A 17758-nucleotide genomic window follows, 5' to 3' on the forward strand; every position below is an offset into this window, starting at 1 on the left:
ACCTCTGCACATCCTTCTTGGTTTTGGGTGTTTTCCATTCCAGCACTGCCTGTACCTTGCCGGGATCCATGGCCAATCCCTTGTCTGACAGGCGGTACCCCAGGAATTCCACCTCCTTGGTATGGAACCGACACTTCTCCAGTTTGACCCACAGCCTGTTGGCTTGCAGTCTGCTCAACACTTCTCTGACGTCTCTCACATGTTGCTCCTCATTCTCAGAATACACCAACACATCATCTAGAAAGGCAACGCAATTCTTGTAGAGCAAAGGGCCCAGCACGTGGTTCATAAAAGATTGAAAACACGCGGAGCCTGCTTGTAATCCAAATGGCATAACGAGGTATTCAAACGCCCCCAAAGGGGTAAACATGGTGGTTTTCCATTCATCCCCTTTCCTTATGCGTATCAGGTTGTACGCCCCCCTTAGATCCAGCTTTGTGAAAATCTTTCCCTTCCTCACCATGGTCAAAATATCATCAATTCTGGGCATAGGGAACGCCACCGGTTCAGTCACTGCATTCAGCCGCCTAAAATCACATACAAGTCTCGGCTTGTCCGCATTTTTTTTTGTCCACAAAGAACACTGGGCTCCCCCCTGCTGCTTTGGACTCTCTGATGAAGCCTCTCTTCAGGTTCTTGTCAATGAACCCTCGCAACTCCTGCATTTCCCTGTCTGACATGGCATACAACTTGCCCACGGGAAGCTGTGCTCCAGGGAGTAAATTGATCTGACAATCAAAGGGTCTATGAGGTGGTAGTTGGTCAGCTTCCTTCTCGCTGAACACGTCGCTGAGATCTGCATACTGTGGTGGTACCTTCACCTTCCCCATTACTTCAGTCCCTGCTAGGGTGGCTTGGGCCCCTACTGAACCCTTCTCCCCTTTGCAGTGTTCTAGGCAATGTGCTGAACCAAAGGACACCACTCTTTGATGCCAGCCAACCAGCGGATCATGTAGAGCTAGCCAGCTCATTCCCAAAATAATGGGAGCGCCTCCCAGGGTGGCCACATTAAACGCTATCAGTTCTGTGTGCCTTGCCACCCTCATTATCATTGGGACAGTCTGCAAGCGGACTCCTCCTCCCAACAACTCCCTGCCATCAATCGTGGTCACCTGCAGGGGGTTGCTTAAAGGGATGGTCTGTATCTGGTGTTCAGCAGCAAACTCCTTGCTCATAAAATTGCAGGAGCTGCCTGAGTCCAATAGCGCCTTTATTTTTAGGGGATGCCCATTCTGCAGCTCTAGCGACACTTCAATCACTAGAGCAGGTCGAGGAGCTTCTGGCACGGGCACTTTCACTGCTCTTTGGCCTGGCTGCAGTGCCCCAATTGTGGCAACCAGGCGTTGGCTTTTACCTGCTCCGCTCCCCCTTCTTCTCCCCCCTCAACAGCTCCCACCATCCCTTGCCATTCCTTCCTCTGGGGGCAGACTCTGGCAAAGTGGCCTGGCTGTTGGCAGAGATAGCATTTCCGGGGGCCCTTTCCCTCCTTCTTAGCTCCCTCGCTGGTTTTTGAAAATGCGCGCGCGCGCGCTGTTCCGATTTCCATCGGCTCTGCCGGCGGGAAAGCTGGCTCAGGAATGTCTGGAATGCGGAACTCCTTCCAACGTTCCCCTCTCCCTTCCCGCCTCTCCAAGGCTCTTGCCTCCTGCCGCGCTCCTATGGTCAGCGCAGATTTGGTCAGCTGATCCATAGACTCCGCCCTGGGGCTCCGTGCCAGCTCGTCTTTCACCCCCGAAGAAAGACCTTCTTCAAATAGCATTTGAACGGGTGCCGCCGATAAATCCCAACTCAGTCTGTGAATCAGCATGGTAAACTCAGTCCAATATTCACGGACAGATCGACTCCCCTGCTTACAAGCCATTAGCTGTCTGCGCACCACCCCTTCCTCAATATCGCTGGAAAACATGATATCCATTGCACGAAAGAACTTCATTGTGTCCTTTAGTATGTCATTGTGCGTTGCCATTAGGGGTCGAACCCAGTCTCTAGCCCCTTTCTCAAGATGCCCAATTACAAAAGCAACTCGCGATTCCTCATCAGGGAACTCATCGAACTGCACATTAAGGGCATATTGCATCTCTGTCCTAAAAGCATGGTAGTCCTTGGGGTCCCCCCCAAATTTCTGCACCAATCCTGGTACCTTTCTGGGGAATTGAGTGGCTCTCCCCTTCTTGTCTGCATCCTGAGCCCTTCTCTCCTCCAGCCTCGCCGTCTGCAGGGCCAGTTGAACCTCCAACGCTCGGTATCTATCTTCCAAGCTTGGACCAGCTCCAGCCCCTGCTCCTCCGGTTCCGGTTGGTTCGCTCATGATGCCTTCTCTTGCACAGGCAGCGTACAAAGACTGTCGGACTGCTGTGAGGGTTTGATTAGCTGCTTGTGCGTGAAAACGTGCTCCCTCAGAGTTTGTGCGCCCCCACAAACCTCCGTGTGTGACGGAGCTCCTCTGACATGTCTGCTCTAGTCACTAGTAGAGTCCGACAGTGGCTGTCTGCGGAAGCGTTTCCAGCAAAGAAGTTCCTTAACGGAAACGCGTCTCCTGGACTCACGGCGTGACAGTTTCCTGCGAGGTATGGGTCTCCCTATGGGAGACTCCGATACCTCACCACTGTTCTCGCTGGAAGCCTCCCTGAGCCCTCCCTCCTGCTCGCATTCCCTCAGAGACCCACTCCTCCCCCTGCTGGTCCCTGCTTCAGCAGTTGAGTCTCTTTCATCCTGCCTGAGTCCCTCCACCACCTGATGCTCTGATGGCAGTTCCCTGACAGCCACCAACTTTTAAAGTTACTGATATGCCCCACAATAAATCAAATGCTGCAAAGCTTGTTCATATCTAATGGGCCCAGTTCTCAACATCATTCACAACCCAGCAGCCCAACAATACAGCTCACCCAGTTTTAATATGAAAACAAACCTCAGTCAAAGGAGGTGTGTGTTGACCCTTCCTACAGGTTTTATCTGGGCAAAGGTTTCTGATTCTTCCATTGCAGGTGGTTGGACTAGATGACCCTCTGTTTCCCTTCCAACTCTACAATTCTATGACTTTATGATCATTGCACACTTAGTCTGGTGATAATGCACACATTTAAATGAGTGCCTAAGCTGGGCTTTGTTTCAGGAATAATAATAATAATAATAATAATAATAATAATAATAATAATAATAATAATAATAATTTATTTGTAACCCGGCCATCTGGCTGGGCTTCCCCAGCCACTCTGGGCGGCTTCCAAAAAAAATATTAAAATACTCTAATACATCAAACATTAAAAGCTTCCCTGAACAGGGCTGCCTTCAGATATCTTCTAAAAGTCTGGTAGTTGTTGTTCTCTTTGACATCTGGTGGGAGGGCGTTCCACAGGGAGGGCGCCACTACCGAGAAGGCCCTCTGCCTGGTTCCCTGTAACTTGGCTTCTCGCAGTGAGGGAACCGCCAGAAGGCCCTCGGTGCTGGACCTCAGTGTCCGGGTAGAACGATGGGGGTGGAGACGCTCCTTCAGGTATACAGGAAGCATTTAAAAAAGGAGCATTTGGGTTAACATGAGAACAATGGATTCAATACAATGGAGTCAATACATAACCCAACATATGTCCCCAAGTTCACTGCTCCCCATCAGATTTCTAGGTGAAACACCACCACAATTTCCTACAGAGAATAACTCTGTCCTTTTGATGTCCTTTTGACTTCAATATTGCAGGCTTAATTCACCTATCTCGAGCTCTCATCCAGGCAGAAGACAAAAGGATGAATCATCTTCTTGCCTTTCTGGTCCATCATTTATGCCTTCCTGGACCTATGTGGCCTGGGGAGAGGCATGGCACAGGGAGAGTCCCAGACAAGGAAGCCTGTAAGACCACATTTAGCCCATGGGCCTATGCTTCTCCATCCCTGCATTAAGCAATTTGGTTATGACATTGGAAGGCTGCTGCTTTGCTATGTGGAGGTCCAATTACTGTGATTATTCAAGTTGCCAAATTCCATGTGGATACCACAAGGGAAAAACCACACTGATCCTAGTTGTGTCTCAACCTTTTCTCCTAGGAGAAAGCTTTAAAAAACAAATCAAAAAAAGAATTCCTCTGTGCAACATCTTCATTCATTCATTTTCTTTTCAGAGAGTGGCTATGTGCATTTGTCCACCATACAGAACAGAAGCCAAGAGACAAATTTGCACAGCAGCCTGAACCTGCATGTGCTCATTGAGGCTTATCCTAGACCTCACACACAGAGATGGACATACATGAACCCATCAAGGAGCTCCCAGAATTTCACACTCAATATGGAAATGACTTCTGGCAACAACAGGTAAGAAAGAATGTGCCTCCTCTTTCCTAAATGATTTTCCAAACTATAAATTAATTGCACGAGGGATGCACAGAACTCCTCCATTGGCCAAGCTTGCTGGGGCTGATGAGAGTTGTAGCTCTATCATCTCGAGGACCAAAAGTTTCCCACACTTGATCTAAGGTATGATATGAGCAATGCCCTTTTTCTTGCTTCTACATAGACTATTTATGAAATCTAACAACACCTGTCCATAGATAATGCAAAATTATCTCTGGTCTCTATTTGAGAGGCTTCCATTCTGATTGCTTCTGAAAAGACCCTACCCTGTGCATTTGTTCTTTTTGTGTGAAAGGTACAACAATACGCTCAAACTGAACAGGATGGAGGAAAAGAATGGTGGAATATACACATTTTTTGCAGATAATGGTGAAGCCAATGCATCCATCACCTTCAACATCTCAGTGAAAAGTAAGTGTTCCATCCACCACAGTTCTTCCAATGTTATGTCTGTGTTGAGAAGGAACAGCAGAACATTCAATCTCAACCAACAAGCTAAAGTGAAGGATGCAGGTGACCTTTCTGCTCTTCCTGGAAGCAAATGTGATGTTCCAAAATAGCTAGAACAATAAAATACACCGAAAGGAATTGTGATTGCAGTGATACAACCACATACACTCAAAGCAGCCCCCAAGAATAGATCAAGTGATCAAGAGTGAAGTATAATTGCCAGAAGTAGCCTTTCCTAGTGGGAACTAGAATAATCCACACCAAAAGGAAAATATTGACTGTGCTTTTGCTTGGATAAAGTGGTGACCAGCTACATAATAGATTGACTCCAAAGGCCACATCTGAGACACTGGTATAGAATCATGGAATTGCAGAGTTGGAAGGGACCCTGCAATTGTCAAACCCTCTGCAATGCAGGAATCTCAACTGAAGCATCCATGACAGATGATCATCCAACCTTTGCTTAAAAACCTCTCTTGGAGGAGAGTCTACCGCCTTCTGAGTTTGTTCCACTGTCGAACAGCTCTTATTGTTAGAAAGTTCTTCCTGACATTTAGTCAGAATCTCGTAACTTGAATCCATTGGTTCCTATCCTCCTGGAGCAGAAGAAAACAAGCTTGCTCTCTCTTCCTGGTGGTGGCCCTTTAGATATTTGAAGATGGCTATCATATCTCTTTTCAAGTCTCCTCTCAGTCTCCTCAGTATACCAACTTCCTCAACTGTTCCACTTAAGGCTTGTTTTCCAGACTCTCTTATCATCTTGGTCTGCACATGTTCCTGCTTGTTAATATCCTTCTCAGATTGTGGTGCCAGGTTTGGTCTGGCCAAAATAAAACATGGAGTGTATTCTAAGTACACGGCATAAGCAGGGCTGGGGTGGGATTGTAAATGTTAGAAGGTTCTATTACTTCCCTTGCTCTGGACACTATACTTCTGCTGACACAGCTTAGAATAGCATTTTTGTTTTGTTTTGTTACTGCATCACACTGTTAACGCATGTTAAGCTTGTGGTCTACTAAGGCCTCTAGATCCTTTCCCCATGTACTATTGGCAAGCCAGGTGTGTCCCCTACATTGTATTTGTGCATCTGGTTATTCTTGCCTAATTTTAAAACCTCACACATTACCCTTACATGTTACCCACTTTCCCATACGCCAAGTTTCACTAGATATTATTTCATGATGCAATTTCTCATGTTGCCTATGTTAAGCATGGGGTGGAAAATGAAGACTGCATATGCATCATACATTTAAAGCGCCCCCCCTCCAAGAATCCTGGGAATGATAGTTTAGGTAAAAAGATAAAGGACCCCTGGATGGTTAAGTCCAGTTGCATTGGACTATGGGGTGTGGCACTCATCTCCACTTTCAGACTGAGGGAGCTGGCGTTTGTCCGCAGACAGCTTTTCCAGGTCATGTGTAGGTATACAAATGGCTGCTATACCTAACAGCTCTTTTACCTTTGCTATCCAGCTCCCCCTACAGCTAAACTGATGGACAACAGCTCCGGCAGCCTTTGGTGCGAAGCCAGTGGTTATCCTGCTCCACACATTGAGTGGTATAAATTGCCTCGCTATCTTCATCCAGACAGGTGAGATAAGTTATAGCATTCCCTACAGTTTCCAGAAGTAACACTACTGAGTTCACTAGGGAAGTTTTTAATCTTTGATCTTTTATTGTGTTTTTAAAAATCCTGTTGGAAGCTGCCCAGAGTGGCTAGGAAGGCTCTCCCAGATGGGTAGGGTACTGATCCTAAGGTCAAAGGCCTGGCAATCCAGTGAATCTACCTGAACACAGCTCAATCCTTCATAGAGCAGAATTTAGAAGCTGATAAATAAAGTAACAGATGAAGCAGACAAAATTCTATGAGCATATTAATATCTCCATCATCTTTGGCTGTCCGGCAGATGTGACCAAGGTGGAATGCTGCTTATGAAAGACACCAGCCCGGAGATAACGCATGAAATTCCCTTCGGAAGAGTGACATCGAAGAGCACCCTCAAAATTGATGAGATGCTGGACAATGTGACATACTGCTGCCTAGCAGTTAATAACATGGGGAATGGATCCAGTTTCGGTCCATTGGTTCGGTACATAGGTGAGACAAATCTGAGCATCTTGTTCACTAAGAACTAGCGTTTTACCTTTCATCTCACCAAATCCTGGTTGTGGCTGCATTTACGCTAATATAAAGTGATCCTATGTGATTCTGTCCCTTGAGGGTGGCCTGGCACCAGCATTGTACATTGTTTGGCCCCAGGCCTTTCCCCTCTGACAGGCATTTCAAGTTCCTCTGGAACAGATGGCTGAATTTGCTGTTTGATAATTCCACTGTTTTAATTTAATGTGCTTTGTCATTTTTTAATTGTATTCTTGTTATCTGTCCTGAGATCATCTATACTGAAGCATGGGAAAGAAATTACATAAAGAAACAAGCAAACAAACAAATGTCAGAAATGTTGTGCAAGTGTGCCACAGGACTTTGGATGTGGCAGTGGTTCTGCTGCCCCTTTTTCACTCTGCTGCTGCTCCTAGTCAGGGAGTGGGATTGCTCTGTAAATCGGCTCTGCTATCACTGGGTATCTGTGCCTTTGTTTTATATAGCAAAGCAGGGAGGAAGCCAGGTATCTCTCTTGCTCTACTGTTATGTTTGATCTGATAGCATGGTTCTCATGAATGTTCAGGAATGACTGATGCACTACAAACTTTTATTTTCTTTCCCTCCCACAGCATCTGAACCCCTGAGGGAATTCCCCAAACCAATTCTTATTGCATGTGCTGGGACGATGTTTTTCCTGCTTCTGTGCATCATCATCCTATTCTACAAGTATAAACAGGTCAGATGGGTGTTCATGGTCTGTGTGGAAAGAAAAGTAGACAGGGAAGAGGTCCAGAGGTTGAAAGCAGCTCAACTCCTGTAACTCTTCATGTCTAAAATGGCTCTCTCTCAAAATGCGGTACAGGAGAAGACCCTGCTGAGGGAAAGATTTTTTAAACCTTAGTGTCATAGTGGCATAAAAATAATCCAAGCTAAATTGTGAAGGGGCATATTGACCCAATTAAACCAAACTACAGCCTTCAAACCCACCCAAATTTAACAAAACCACATCCTTAATCAAACTGGGACTGTATGCCATGTGTTTGATTTTAGTATGGAGGCCTCATTTAGTAAAATTCATGGGCCTCTTCAAACTTATAACAGTCGCAACATCTATGGAGAAGGCTGCTGGGAGTTTAGCAGGCCAATCCTATGTATGTCTAGTTGACATTTAAGACCCACTAAATTCAGTGAGACTTATTTTCCAGATAATATGTTGAAGTGCTAAAATGCTATTGAACAATGCTTTTCTGATGCATGGATAATTTTTCCTTGCAGAAACCAAAGTACCAAGTCCGTTGGAAGATCATTGAGGCCTGTGAGGGGAACAATTACACTTTTATTGATCCCACCCAGCTTCCTTACAATGAGAAGTGGGAATTTCCCAGAAACAACCTGCAATTTGGTGAGGAGCAATCCTTGTACACTTGCTCTGGTAGTAGTAAGTCATTCTGTTTATCTACATTTGTGGAAGGTCCAAATTATTAAACTGATACACAGCAGTTGCATAATACTATCCTGCTTATATGAAGGACTCCACAATTTCCCCCCCCCATCATAATTCTTGGGATTTTGCAGAATGAGCAAAATGGCATCCCATAGCAGCTACTGACTCAATGGAAAAGGTCTCAATGAAAAGACCAGAAAAATCAGAAGCAGAGAAATCAGGGCTACAAATAACAAAGAAATGACATTGAACTGTGCAAGGCACAGAAACTGCTCCTGTTGTTGACTGCAAACCTTCTCATAGCCTGCTGTGGCTTATTGAACTTTAGGAGATATTACTTGTCTGCTCTCAAGGATATGTGCATGTGGGACAGGCAGGGACACACGCACACACAATGATCACTGAATCAGTATCAAAAATCCTCCTCCTGATTCTGTTATGCTTCTAAACACCATGTTTGCTTTCATAGGAAAGACCCTTGGAGCTGGAGCTTTTGGAAAGGTGGTTGAGGCCACTGCTTTTGGACTTGGGAAGGAAGATTCTGTCCTGAAGGTGGCTGTTAAAATGCTTAAATGTAAGTGCTGGTTAAAGCAGTTCTTCGCCAGTGCTCACTAGCTAATAATCATTCTAAAGGCCTGCAAATTGAAAACCAGCTCCAGCATTGGAATAAATGGGGGGTGATATAAGTAAGGAGCAAGAAGCAAGTCCTTCTCTATCTGTATACTTATATTTAAGTACTGAACATACTGATCCTAGGTGACTAGCTGGGATGGGGGGGTATCAATTCAATGTGCATTTATAGGTGAACTTAACCTAATACATACTTTATGAAGCAATGTGAAACACAGCCACTTTTTGAAGTGTGCACTTATCTTAATTTCGCAATGTAGTTCTCCAGCCAAGTAATGTACACAAGAGTGATTATATTCTATGTATATGCATATAAATGCATATATTAATGAAAACAGCATACAAAAATGCATTATATTATGGAAACCTGCCTTGCAAAAGAAGAGTATACATTAGGCAAAGTTGCTTTTGAAAAATGTGTGTACAACAGGAGAAATTTGCACAAAAAGGCTGTGCATTTTCACAAGGACCTGCATAAGAGTTTGCATACAACTAGTTTCATTTCTGGTTTCAGCCACAGCGCATACTGATGAGCAAGAAGCCCTCATGTCAGAACTGAAGATCATGAGCCATTTAGGTCACCATGACAACATCGTCAACCTGCTGGGAGCATGTACACATGGAGGTAAGAAGCGGTCCCTGGTGCCACTACAGTCCCCTCCATTCTCGTTCCTATGGTTTCATTCTTTTCAGCAACATTTCCCCATAATGGAAGAGTCATAGATTTTCAAGTCAGTATCACAATCATGACAAGAATAAACATTTCTGCTTTGAGAATGCTGGCTATTAAGACCTTAAGGGTTACAATACACAGTCTGTAGGAAATTAGAAGTGGCCTGAATTTACAGGAAACTATATTTAGTTGGGGTGGAGTGGCGGGAGGTAGACCTCATTTCACAATAGGTGGGCTATTCTCACTTTTTAATCTGCCATCATAGTGCTGCTTCAGACTACTTTCTCTTCATCCTATTTCACCTGTTTCTGGTTTCATACCTGTCATTCCAACACCTGAGAGTGGAACTACACAGTCAGTAAAATCATGATGTGTAGTTTTTGCTATACTGTACCACTTTGGCTTGCAGGTAGAGGAACACATGCTTGAATTTTCCTGCTATAAAAGAATTTCAAAGAGATTTTTAAAGCAAAAAAACCATGCATGTCAGAGTTTTACATGAAGCTTCTCCAGGTGGCTTTCTATCTATAGGGAACCATTTTACACGAACAGAGCATTCAATTCCCCCTTCCCTCTCTGAAATGGTGCTGTCCAGCAAGAACCATGTCACGTGATTCTACTGATTACATAACTTGCCTTTGAGAGCAAAACTACACTTTACATTCCAGTTAGGAATTACTTTCCCCTGCTTGGTTTTCTGTTGTTGTTTTTTAAGCCCAGGTTAGTCTTGATAAACCACAATCCAGTCACAATCTGACTGCAGGAAAAGCAAGAGATAGTGTTGCTTAGCCCTTTCTCTTGTGAGACCTTTCTGCTCATAATTCCTTCATCCAAGATGCTTGTCTACCTGTAGAAAAAAAAGGCAGCTTGAATAGGTAATTTTGAGTGGTAAAGAAATCTGGAGGGAATGGGGTGATGCACATCCTGCTTTGCGTTAAAAACAATGTGGAAGCCCTGTGTGGCACTGCTACAAAAACCAACATCCTTTAAACTGAAATGGTTAGTGTTGATCAGTCAGACTAAGCTGCTACCTAGCAGAAACAGAGTACAATGATGCCATTTTCTGATCAGGTTTATTTTTTTCTTTTTCAGGCCCTGTATTTGTCATCACTGAGTATTGTCCTTATGGGGACTTGCTGAATTTCCTGCGAAAGAAAGCAGAGTGTCTCATAATCCAGGATTTAACATTTGAGTCTTCTCTTGATAGCATGGCAGCAGACTATAAAAATATGTACCTTGGGAAGAAATACGTCCGGAGGTAAGAATCCAAACCAGTACAGATTCAACAGAGGGCTAAAACCCAACAGAATTAGGGCAAATTTCCAACCTAGCATACCTTCACAATACAGTCCTCATCTGAGAAGTCAATGAGAGCAAGAGTAATTTTGCTAAGCTTTCATGACTGGGATTTGTACACAAGGTAATTAGCTCATGTTTCATATAGTGTGAGAGATAGTGGCTACATGATCTGAGCACTTCATTCTAGGAACCAGACAAAATGGCCAAGGGCCTCACATGTTTCTGTCCAATGGAATGGCCTACTCTATCTTTAAAAGGGCTTTGTGGCATGAAGGAAGTTGACCAGAAGCTTTATTTACAGATGGGAAGAGCTGGTACCCACATTCTTCAGCACCTTCCATCCCACATACGACTGCTCTCCCTTCTTGAAATGCCACAACACACATTTATATTTCTTGAGATAAGCTCAAGAAATATAGTGTTTCTTGGAAAGAGGCAAAGGGATTGATGCCTCGTGCCAGGATGCCTGCCAATCATTCTTATTTTTCGCTTACATTCAAGGGCTTTGTCCCACCCTAAACAAATTCCTCACACACTTACACCATTTCAAATAATGACATACTTAATATTATTAGCAATGTGTTAATATGCGAGGAAGTCCCTACAGCATTTTTTAAAGGACACTGAGAAAGCATTTGATAAGAGTTGAGAAGCCCCATTTGAAGTTTTTCATAGATTTGGGGGGGCAGTTTGTTATACGACTTTAAAGTTTTAATGCTGCATCTAAAGCTAAGTTCATGATGATAGCCAGCATCAATTGGACTGGAACTTAAAATTACAGATTTGCACCTTTAGCGCTCCTCCATTATCTACATGATCTCTTATTCAGGATGCTAGATTTGATGCAGAGATTAGATTGTTAATATTTTTTTCTTTTTCTGTTTCCATTGATGCAGTGACAGTGGAATCGGTACCCAGTGTTTGGACAGTTATTTGGAAATGAAACCAGTAACAGCATCAGGCTCTATGCCACCAAACGGTAACTAAGCAAGGAATGATGCTTTCAATTATTATTTCCAGAGGAGGTAGTTCCTGCTGCTGAGGTTTTCAGTTTTTGCCAGTATTTTTATATGATGGTTTGTTTATTACATTAAAATAATAATAATAACAGAAGTGAGCTCAATGTAGCATCTCCTTTCTTTTCACAATAGCCCTTACAGGTTGGACTGAGAGATGTATAAAAATATCTGCTGACACCATCCAACATTGGCACATTTGTGTATTATCCCTGTGTTCATTGCATCCTAAACTAGACTTTGATTGTCCACTATTACAGCTGCCTGAATGTGCATAGTTTTCAGGATGACGACCCTTACAGCAACATATTGTGCCAAAATTCAAATAAATTAGCCAGAATGTGAATTATTATGGGGAACTACATTTTTAGATATGCAGCTTTTCATTAATCACCATGAAATCCTGTAAGGGCAGATTCTAATTTTATTTATTAAATTTGCGATTCTAAATGCAGAATTTGAACACCAATTAACAGAATGATACATTGCTTTTTGTAACTGGAACTCAGCTCCCATGTACAAAGATCACATGAGCAGCATTGCTAAGCGCATCTATGTGTATAAAATAGGAATTGCAGCTCTTGCATGGAAAATCAATGCAAACAAATGCTCAGTCCATTCATATTTCCCACTTCAGTATATTCTGCAACCACAACTACATACATTATTACACAGGTTAGCATCATAAATAACATGTGCATAAATTTTGTACCGAACAAAGTAGTCCTATTAGTTGTAGGGACTGGGAACAGCTTGCACATATAATCCAATTGTATTGAACAAATAGAACTGGGCCACTAATTCTCTTCCTACTAGCAGACTTCCAGTTCAATCATAGTCAAAAGCAAGCTCATCTGAGTTCAGTGGGACTTAAATCTTGGGAAAGTGTTACAACCTTCATTGTACACTGGAAGGTTCAAATTCAAGTGATTGCTCTTTCCTTTCTCAAGATGCTTAACTGTTAACCATGGTTCAGTGTTATTGTTCCCATTTCTAGACTTCATTCATCTCCCTATATTGGAGATATGGTTCAGTTAGCTTGAACATTAACTTCATCCTGTGGTAGAGTTGCCCTTTGTTGATTACCATGAGTTTTCCCCATTCCAGGGAGGAGCTCAGTGTCAGGAGAGGACATGGACGGCCATCCTCTCGACCTGTATGACTTGCTGCATTTCTCCAACCAGGTGGCCCAAGGAATGGCTTTTCTTGCTTCAAAAAATGTGAGTGCACGCTCCCCTGAACATAGTTCTCTTTAGAAAATATTTTCAGGATCAGTTATTCAGAAACCAAGGCGTCATTTTCCATTACTATGCAGGAAACTGACTTGCATACCAAACAAAAGGCCTTGGCCCAACTTTTACTCTACATATGTGCAGCAGTTGGAACCCCACCCTGCTCTGTACATAAGTATATCCTGCATGCTACCCTTGAATAATGAACGCATAGGGCTGAAGCCTGAAAGAAACAAAAGAACACCCCAAAGACTAAGGCTTAGTTCTCAGTGAGGTGATAAGCTGTGTCAAGGCTGTACCATTTCATACCGTTGGTAGGGGTTCACATGATTGAATGTTTCTCTATTAAAATAAATCCCATATAACGCCCACCCACTGACTAAAAAAACACCAACTTACTAGTATGGCAGGGAGAAGGCTAAGTTCCCTTTCCCCCAGCAGCTAGTTTTCTGTGTGGAAGGTTGTTGTGAACATGGAGGAACATTCAAATGTGTGAGGTGGCCTGAAGTGTTTCTTATCTTAGATTAAGAACCTGCTTTTGTACAGGAGAAATTTATTATTACAGCATCTTAAATATATTATTATTATTTTGCCTTTTTAATGAATTCCATATCAAACAAAACTTAAAACTAAAACGATGCGAACAGAAGAGGATCCCTAAAGTAAATAAGAAGTGGCATTGTTAACATAGCGAAGAATTATTCCTTAACTGACTTCCCATCCCCTTTCCATGGTTCCTCTTATCTCCTCTTTTTCTTGCATCGTCTTGGTTCACCCAATCACAACTACTTTTGTAAACTTAGGTTATTTCTTACACTGCTGGAAATCTTACCATTCTGCCAAGCCGATTGTTTGATTATAATACTTTTCCATATAGGCAATTAACAGTATCCAGTCCTCCTTAAATGCTTATGGCTTTTGATAGAAAGGAATCCAGGTGTGTGTGTATATCTCCCTATATGGTGAGGAACCATTTCTCTGCCCAGGGCTGATTTCTCATGGGGATCATCTGTCAGAAGGGAAAGATGCTGGCAAGTGGGGCACTCCTTCCCCTTTGATTTCCCCTCCTTGCCCCTTGCATGAAATTAGGGGAGGGAATTGGTGCTTCCTAACCCAATCTGTACCTGTGTATACATATGGATGCTGTACAATAACATGAACTCTATTTTTCAGCTTGTGCAGTCCCCTCTTCTCCAACCAGCAGACGTATTACCATTTTTAAACATATTTTCCTATCTGAATGTTCACATTTGTTTAGTGGTTTGAGCCCAAAGCTATAGATTTACAAGATTTAGGGTGTTCTTTATGCCTCCCATTCCAGGAATAAGGAACTGAAAGTGACGGTTGGGGCTTCTGACCCACCATGTTATAAATATAATTAGTGAGCGCAATCTCACTGGCTGCTCATCACAGCACAGATTGTACTGTGCCGCAGACACAGGCTTCCACAAAAGGGTACCTCCCTACCTTTTAAGCTTGTACAGCAAGGAAATTGTGTAAGAGCTATAGACTCCATATGTGGCATTCTATAGGTTGAAAAGGTTTTACAACCGTTACAAAATTAATGTTGTTGGAGTGTTTAACCTTGACATTACAGGAAAGGGAAACATGGGCTATAATTATCCAATTACTTGGATGCCCTGAGCACTAAGACTGTTTTAACCTAAATCAATGCAAATGATTATCAAGGCTGATTCAGGCATGACTACTTCTGTAGTGGCTTAATGAAATGGTTAGTTTTGTCATGTGCTCTATTCTTCGTGGAGGTGGCAGCACAGTCTCACAACCATCTTTTACATGCTGTGTCCAAAGTACAGTGTCTTCCTACCTGTATCACCAATGGCTGGAAGCTCATACTAACTACTGGAGTTCCATAGGGGACCAGTGGAGTGAGAATAAGAAAGCCCAAACAAATACTCTAACCCACCTGTCTCCAAGCCTTAAGATATTTTTGGCAACAGCTCCCATCAGCCCTGGCTGTTGACTGTGCTGGCTGGAGCTTATGGAAGTTGTAGATCAAAACATCTGGAGGACGTGAAAGCAACTGTAGCCTCTAGTCTCACTAATCCAGCCCAGGTGTCTGCATCGTGCTGCAGGTCACCAGGAGGAACAGGCACAAGCACAAATTGGGTTGAGTCCATCATGCTCAACCTGTATTTCTCTATGGCCGTATGTTGAAATAAGTCAGGAAGATCAAGAAAAACTGATAGGCCATTTCTCACCCTTGCTATCTGTTTAATCTAGTGCATCCACAGAGATTTGGCAGCAAGAAATGTGCTAGTGGCTGATGGACGAGTGGCCAAGATCTGCGACTTTGGCCTGGCCAGAGACATCATGAATGATGCCAACTATGTTGTTAAAGGCAATGTAAGTAATGGGGATGGCAAAATGTGCACTGGGTACACAGGAAACTGATTTACAGTCAGACCATTTATTCCTCTATTGCTGACAGTAGCTTTCTGGGGTTTTTAATACTGATCTCTTCTATCCTCACGTGGAAATGTTGGGGTCACAAACATGGGAAATTTTTGAGTGTGTGTGTTCTTTGTCAGTGAGAAAAATGCTGCTGCATGTAAATTCTGGCAGAGGCTACTGAGCAAAATCTGGTGGAAAGAAGTGGCACAATATCTGTATATCACAGGCTGTTTCCTCTCTAAATAAAATATTTTTTTAATTCCAGGCTCGCCTGCCAGTGAAGTGGATGGCACCTGAGAGCATCTTTGAATGTGTCTACACAGTACAGAGTGATGTGTGGTCTTACGGCATCCTTCTCTGGGAGATATTCTCCCTAGGTAGGCAATGATGCGTTTGCCCATCCCCAATTTTCTGTATGGAAAGGCTTTAGATCAGAAATGGGGCTTAGGAGAAAGCATAATTTGAAAATTGGGTCACTACTGACTGTAGAGCTGATTCTTCAACGCCATACATTGCCATAAGAAACCTCAGGCCTTTGGAGAAAAGTCATACTAGACTACTTAGAAGTTTGGCTTGGCACCAGAAATTGGGGGATGACCTCAGGTACTTAACAGGGCCCAGATCCATAGAGAGCCAATGCCACCATCTTGGCTTTCACTTGATGTAGGGTCTGCCCTAGTCAGAGGCACTACATGCTACAGTACTTCTGACTTTTGCAGCAGAGTACTAAAATTGCTTCAATAACCCAAAGGCCTATAGAGTAACACACCTACTCCCCCAACTTTTCCTCCCTATTCACCAGTCATTGCTTCCTTCCAACCTAGCAGTTTGAAAGCACATCAAAGTGCAAGTAGATAAATAGATACCACTCCGGCGGGAAGGTAAACGGCGTTTCCGTGCGCTGCTCTAGTTCGCCAGAAGTGGCTTAGTCATGCTTCCTTGGCCAGCTTCCTTGGCCAATAAAGCGAGATGAGCACCACAACCCCAGAGTCGGCCACGACTGGACGTAATGGTCAGAGGTCCCTTTACCTTGACCAAAATGGCTTCGATAATCCAAAGGCCTCTAGAGTTACACACCTCCTAACCCGACTTTTTCTCCCTATTCACCAGCCATTGCTTCAGTGCTCCCACACAGTTAGGGAGTTCACGTAGCATTATCTTCAGCCTCTTAGATATTGACCTAAGAATCAGGAGCCAGTCCTGTAGGAAAGCAACATGAGAACAGCATGGTGACCGTAGAGTGTTGTGCTTCTTCTTATCACTATAGGCAGGAGCCCTTATCCTGGCATGAAAGTGAACAGCAAGTTTTACAGCCTGGTAAAACAAGGATACCATATGGGCAGACCTGAGTTTGCACCAGAGGATATGTAAGTAAACGGATTTCAGAAATCTCCACTGTAACTGTGCGACACACACAAGCATTACAAGGAAGCGACGGACGTTCGCTCCAGAGTGTCACTGACATTTTCTGTGATGAGCATACTGCATGTTGCTGCTGTAATTCCACCAAGGTGTTTCAGATGCATTTCACAGCTCACGAAGTTGTGTTCGGTGACAGGCCAAGATTTATTTATTTTTTTAAAAAAAAATTTTATTGGTTTTTCACCTTTTATGAAAACATAACACACACAAAGAGACAAAGACATGTATAGTTTCAGAAAATCCTACTTTCTTAACCTTGTTCCTTGACTTCCCCCCACCCCCCTTCATGCATCCCAATTCCCATGATTGTGTCAGCAAATTATTATTTCTCCTCTTAACCATCTTGATATTACCTCTTTTATAAAAAATAAGTTTTTTCTAAGTTGGACTCAAATTCTCTTCCATCAATTTCCCATTTTGTCTTGTATAAAAGTCATATTAACTAAACCCAAAAGACCTGAGTGCTTTTAAAGTTCTATTCTTCCCTCCCTCCCATCCCCGGTTTTCGTCCCTTCCCCAATACATGTCCAAAACAACAGTTCTTAGCCTGGATTCCTCACATCCGAGGCTTTCAAGTCTCTTTCAGTCCCTCTCCGCCGGTCTTGTTGGTAGTCCTTTATGTTGGTCGTCGAGTCTCGAAGGAGTTCTGTCCCCATCAAACCAGGTTCTCTTCCCACAAGGGCATTTAAAAACAACTGCTGCAAAAGTTCCACAGGCCATGCATCTTCAGAATCAGAAT

At 43.4% G+C, this 17758-nt stretch overlaps 1 protein-coding gene across 1 annotated transcript in view; it reads left to right on the plus strand.

The window, feature by feature from the left end:
- The window catches only part of CSF1R (colony stimulating factor 1 receptor), a 46496-nt gene that overhangs the window by 22254 nt on the left and 6484 nt on the right, over positions 1-17758 (plus strand). The window contains exons 6-19 of the mRNA XM_081180744.1: positions 4110-4299; positions 4634-4749; positions 6261-6378; positions 6695-6885; positions 7518-7624; positions 8164-8290; positions 8802-8906; positions 9477-9587; positions 10728-10893; positions 11831-11913; positions 13058-13170; positions 15427-15549; positions 15863-15974; positions 16865-16964. Of these exons, the coding sequence (XP_081036870.1) occupies positions 4110-4299; positions 4634-4749; positions 6261-6378; positions 6695-6885; positions 7518-7624; positions 8164-8290; positions 8802-8906; positions 9477-9587; positions 10728-10893; positions 11831-11913; positions 13058-13170; positions 15427-15549; positions 15863-15974; positions 16865-16964 (1762 nt within the window). The remainder of the gene's footprint in view (positions 1-4109; positions 4300-4633; positions 4750-6260; positions 6379-6694; positions 6886-7517; positions 7625-8163; positions 8291-8801; positions 8907-9476; positions 9588-10727; positions 10894-11830; positions 11914-13057; positions 13171-15426; positions 15550-15862; positions 15975-16864; positions 16965-17758) is intronic.

The sequence above is a fragment of the Podarcis bocagei genome (assembly GCF_964188305.1).
Source record: "Podarcis bocagei genome assembly, chromosome: 2".
Taxonomy (NCBI): Eukaryota; Metazoa; Chordata; class Lepidosauria; order Squamata; family Lacertidae; genus Podarcis; species Podarcis bocagei.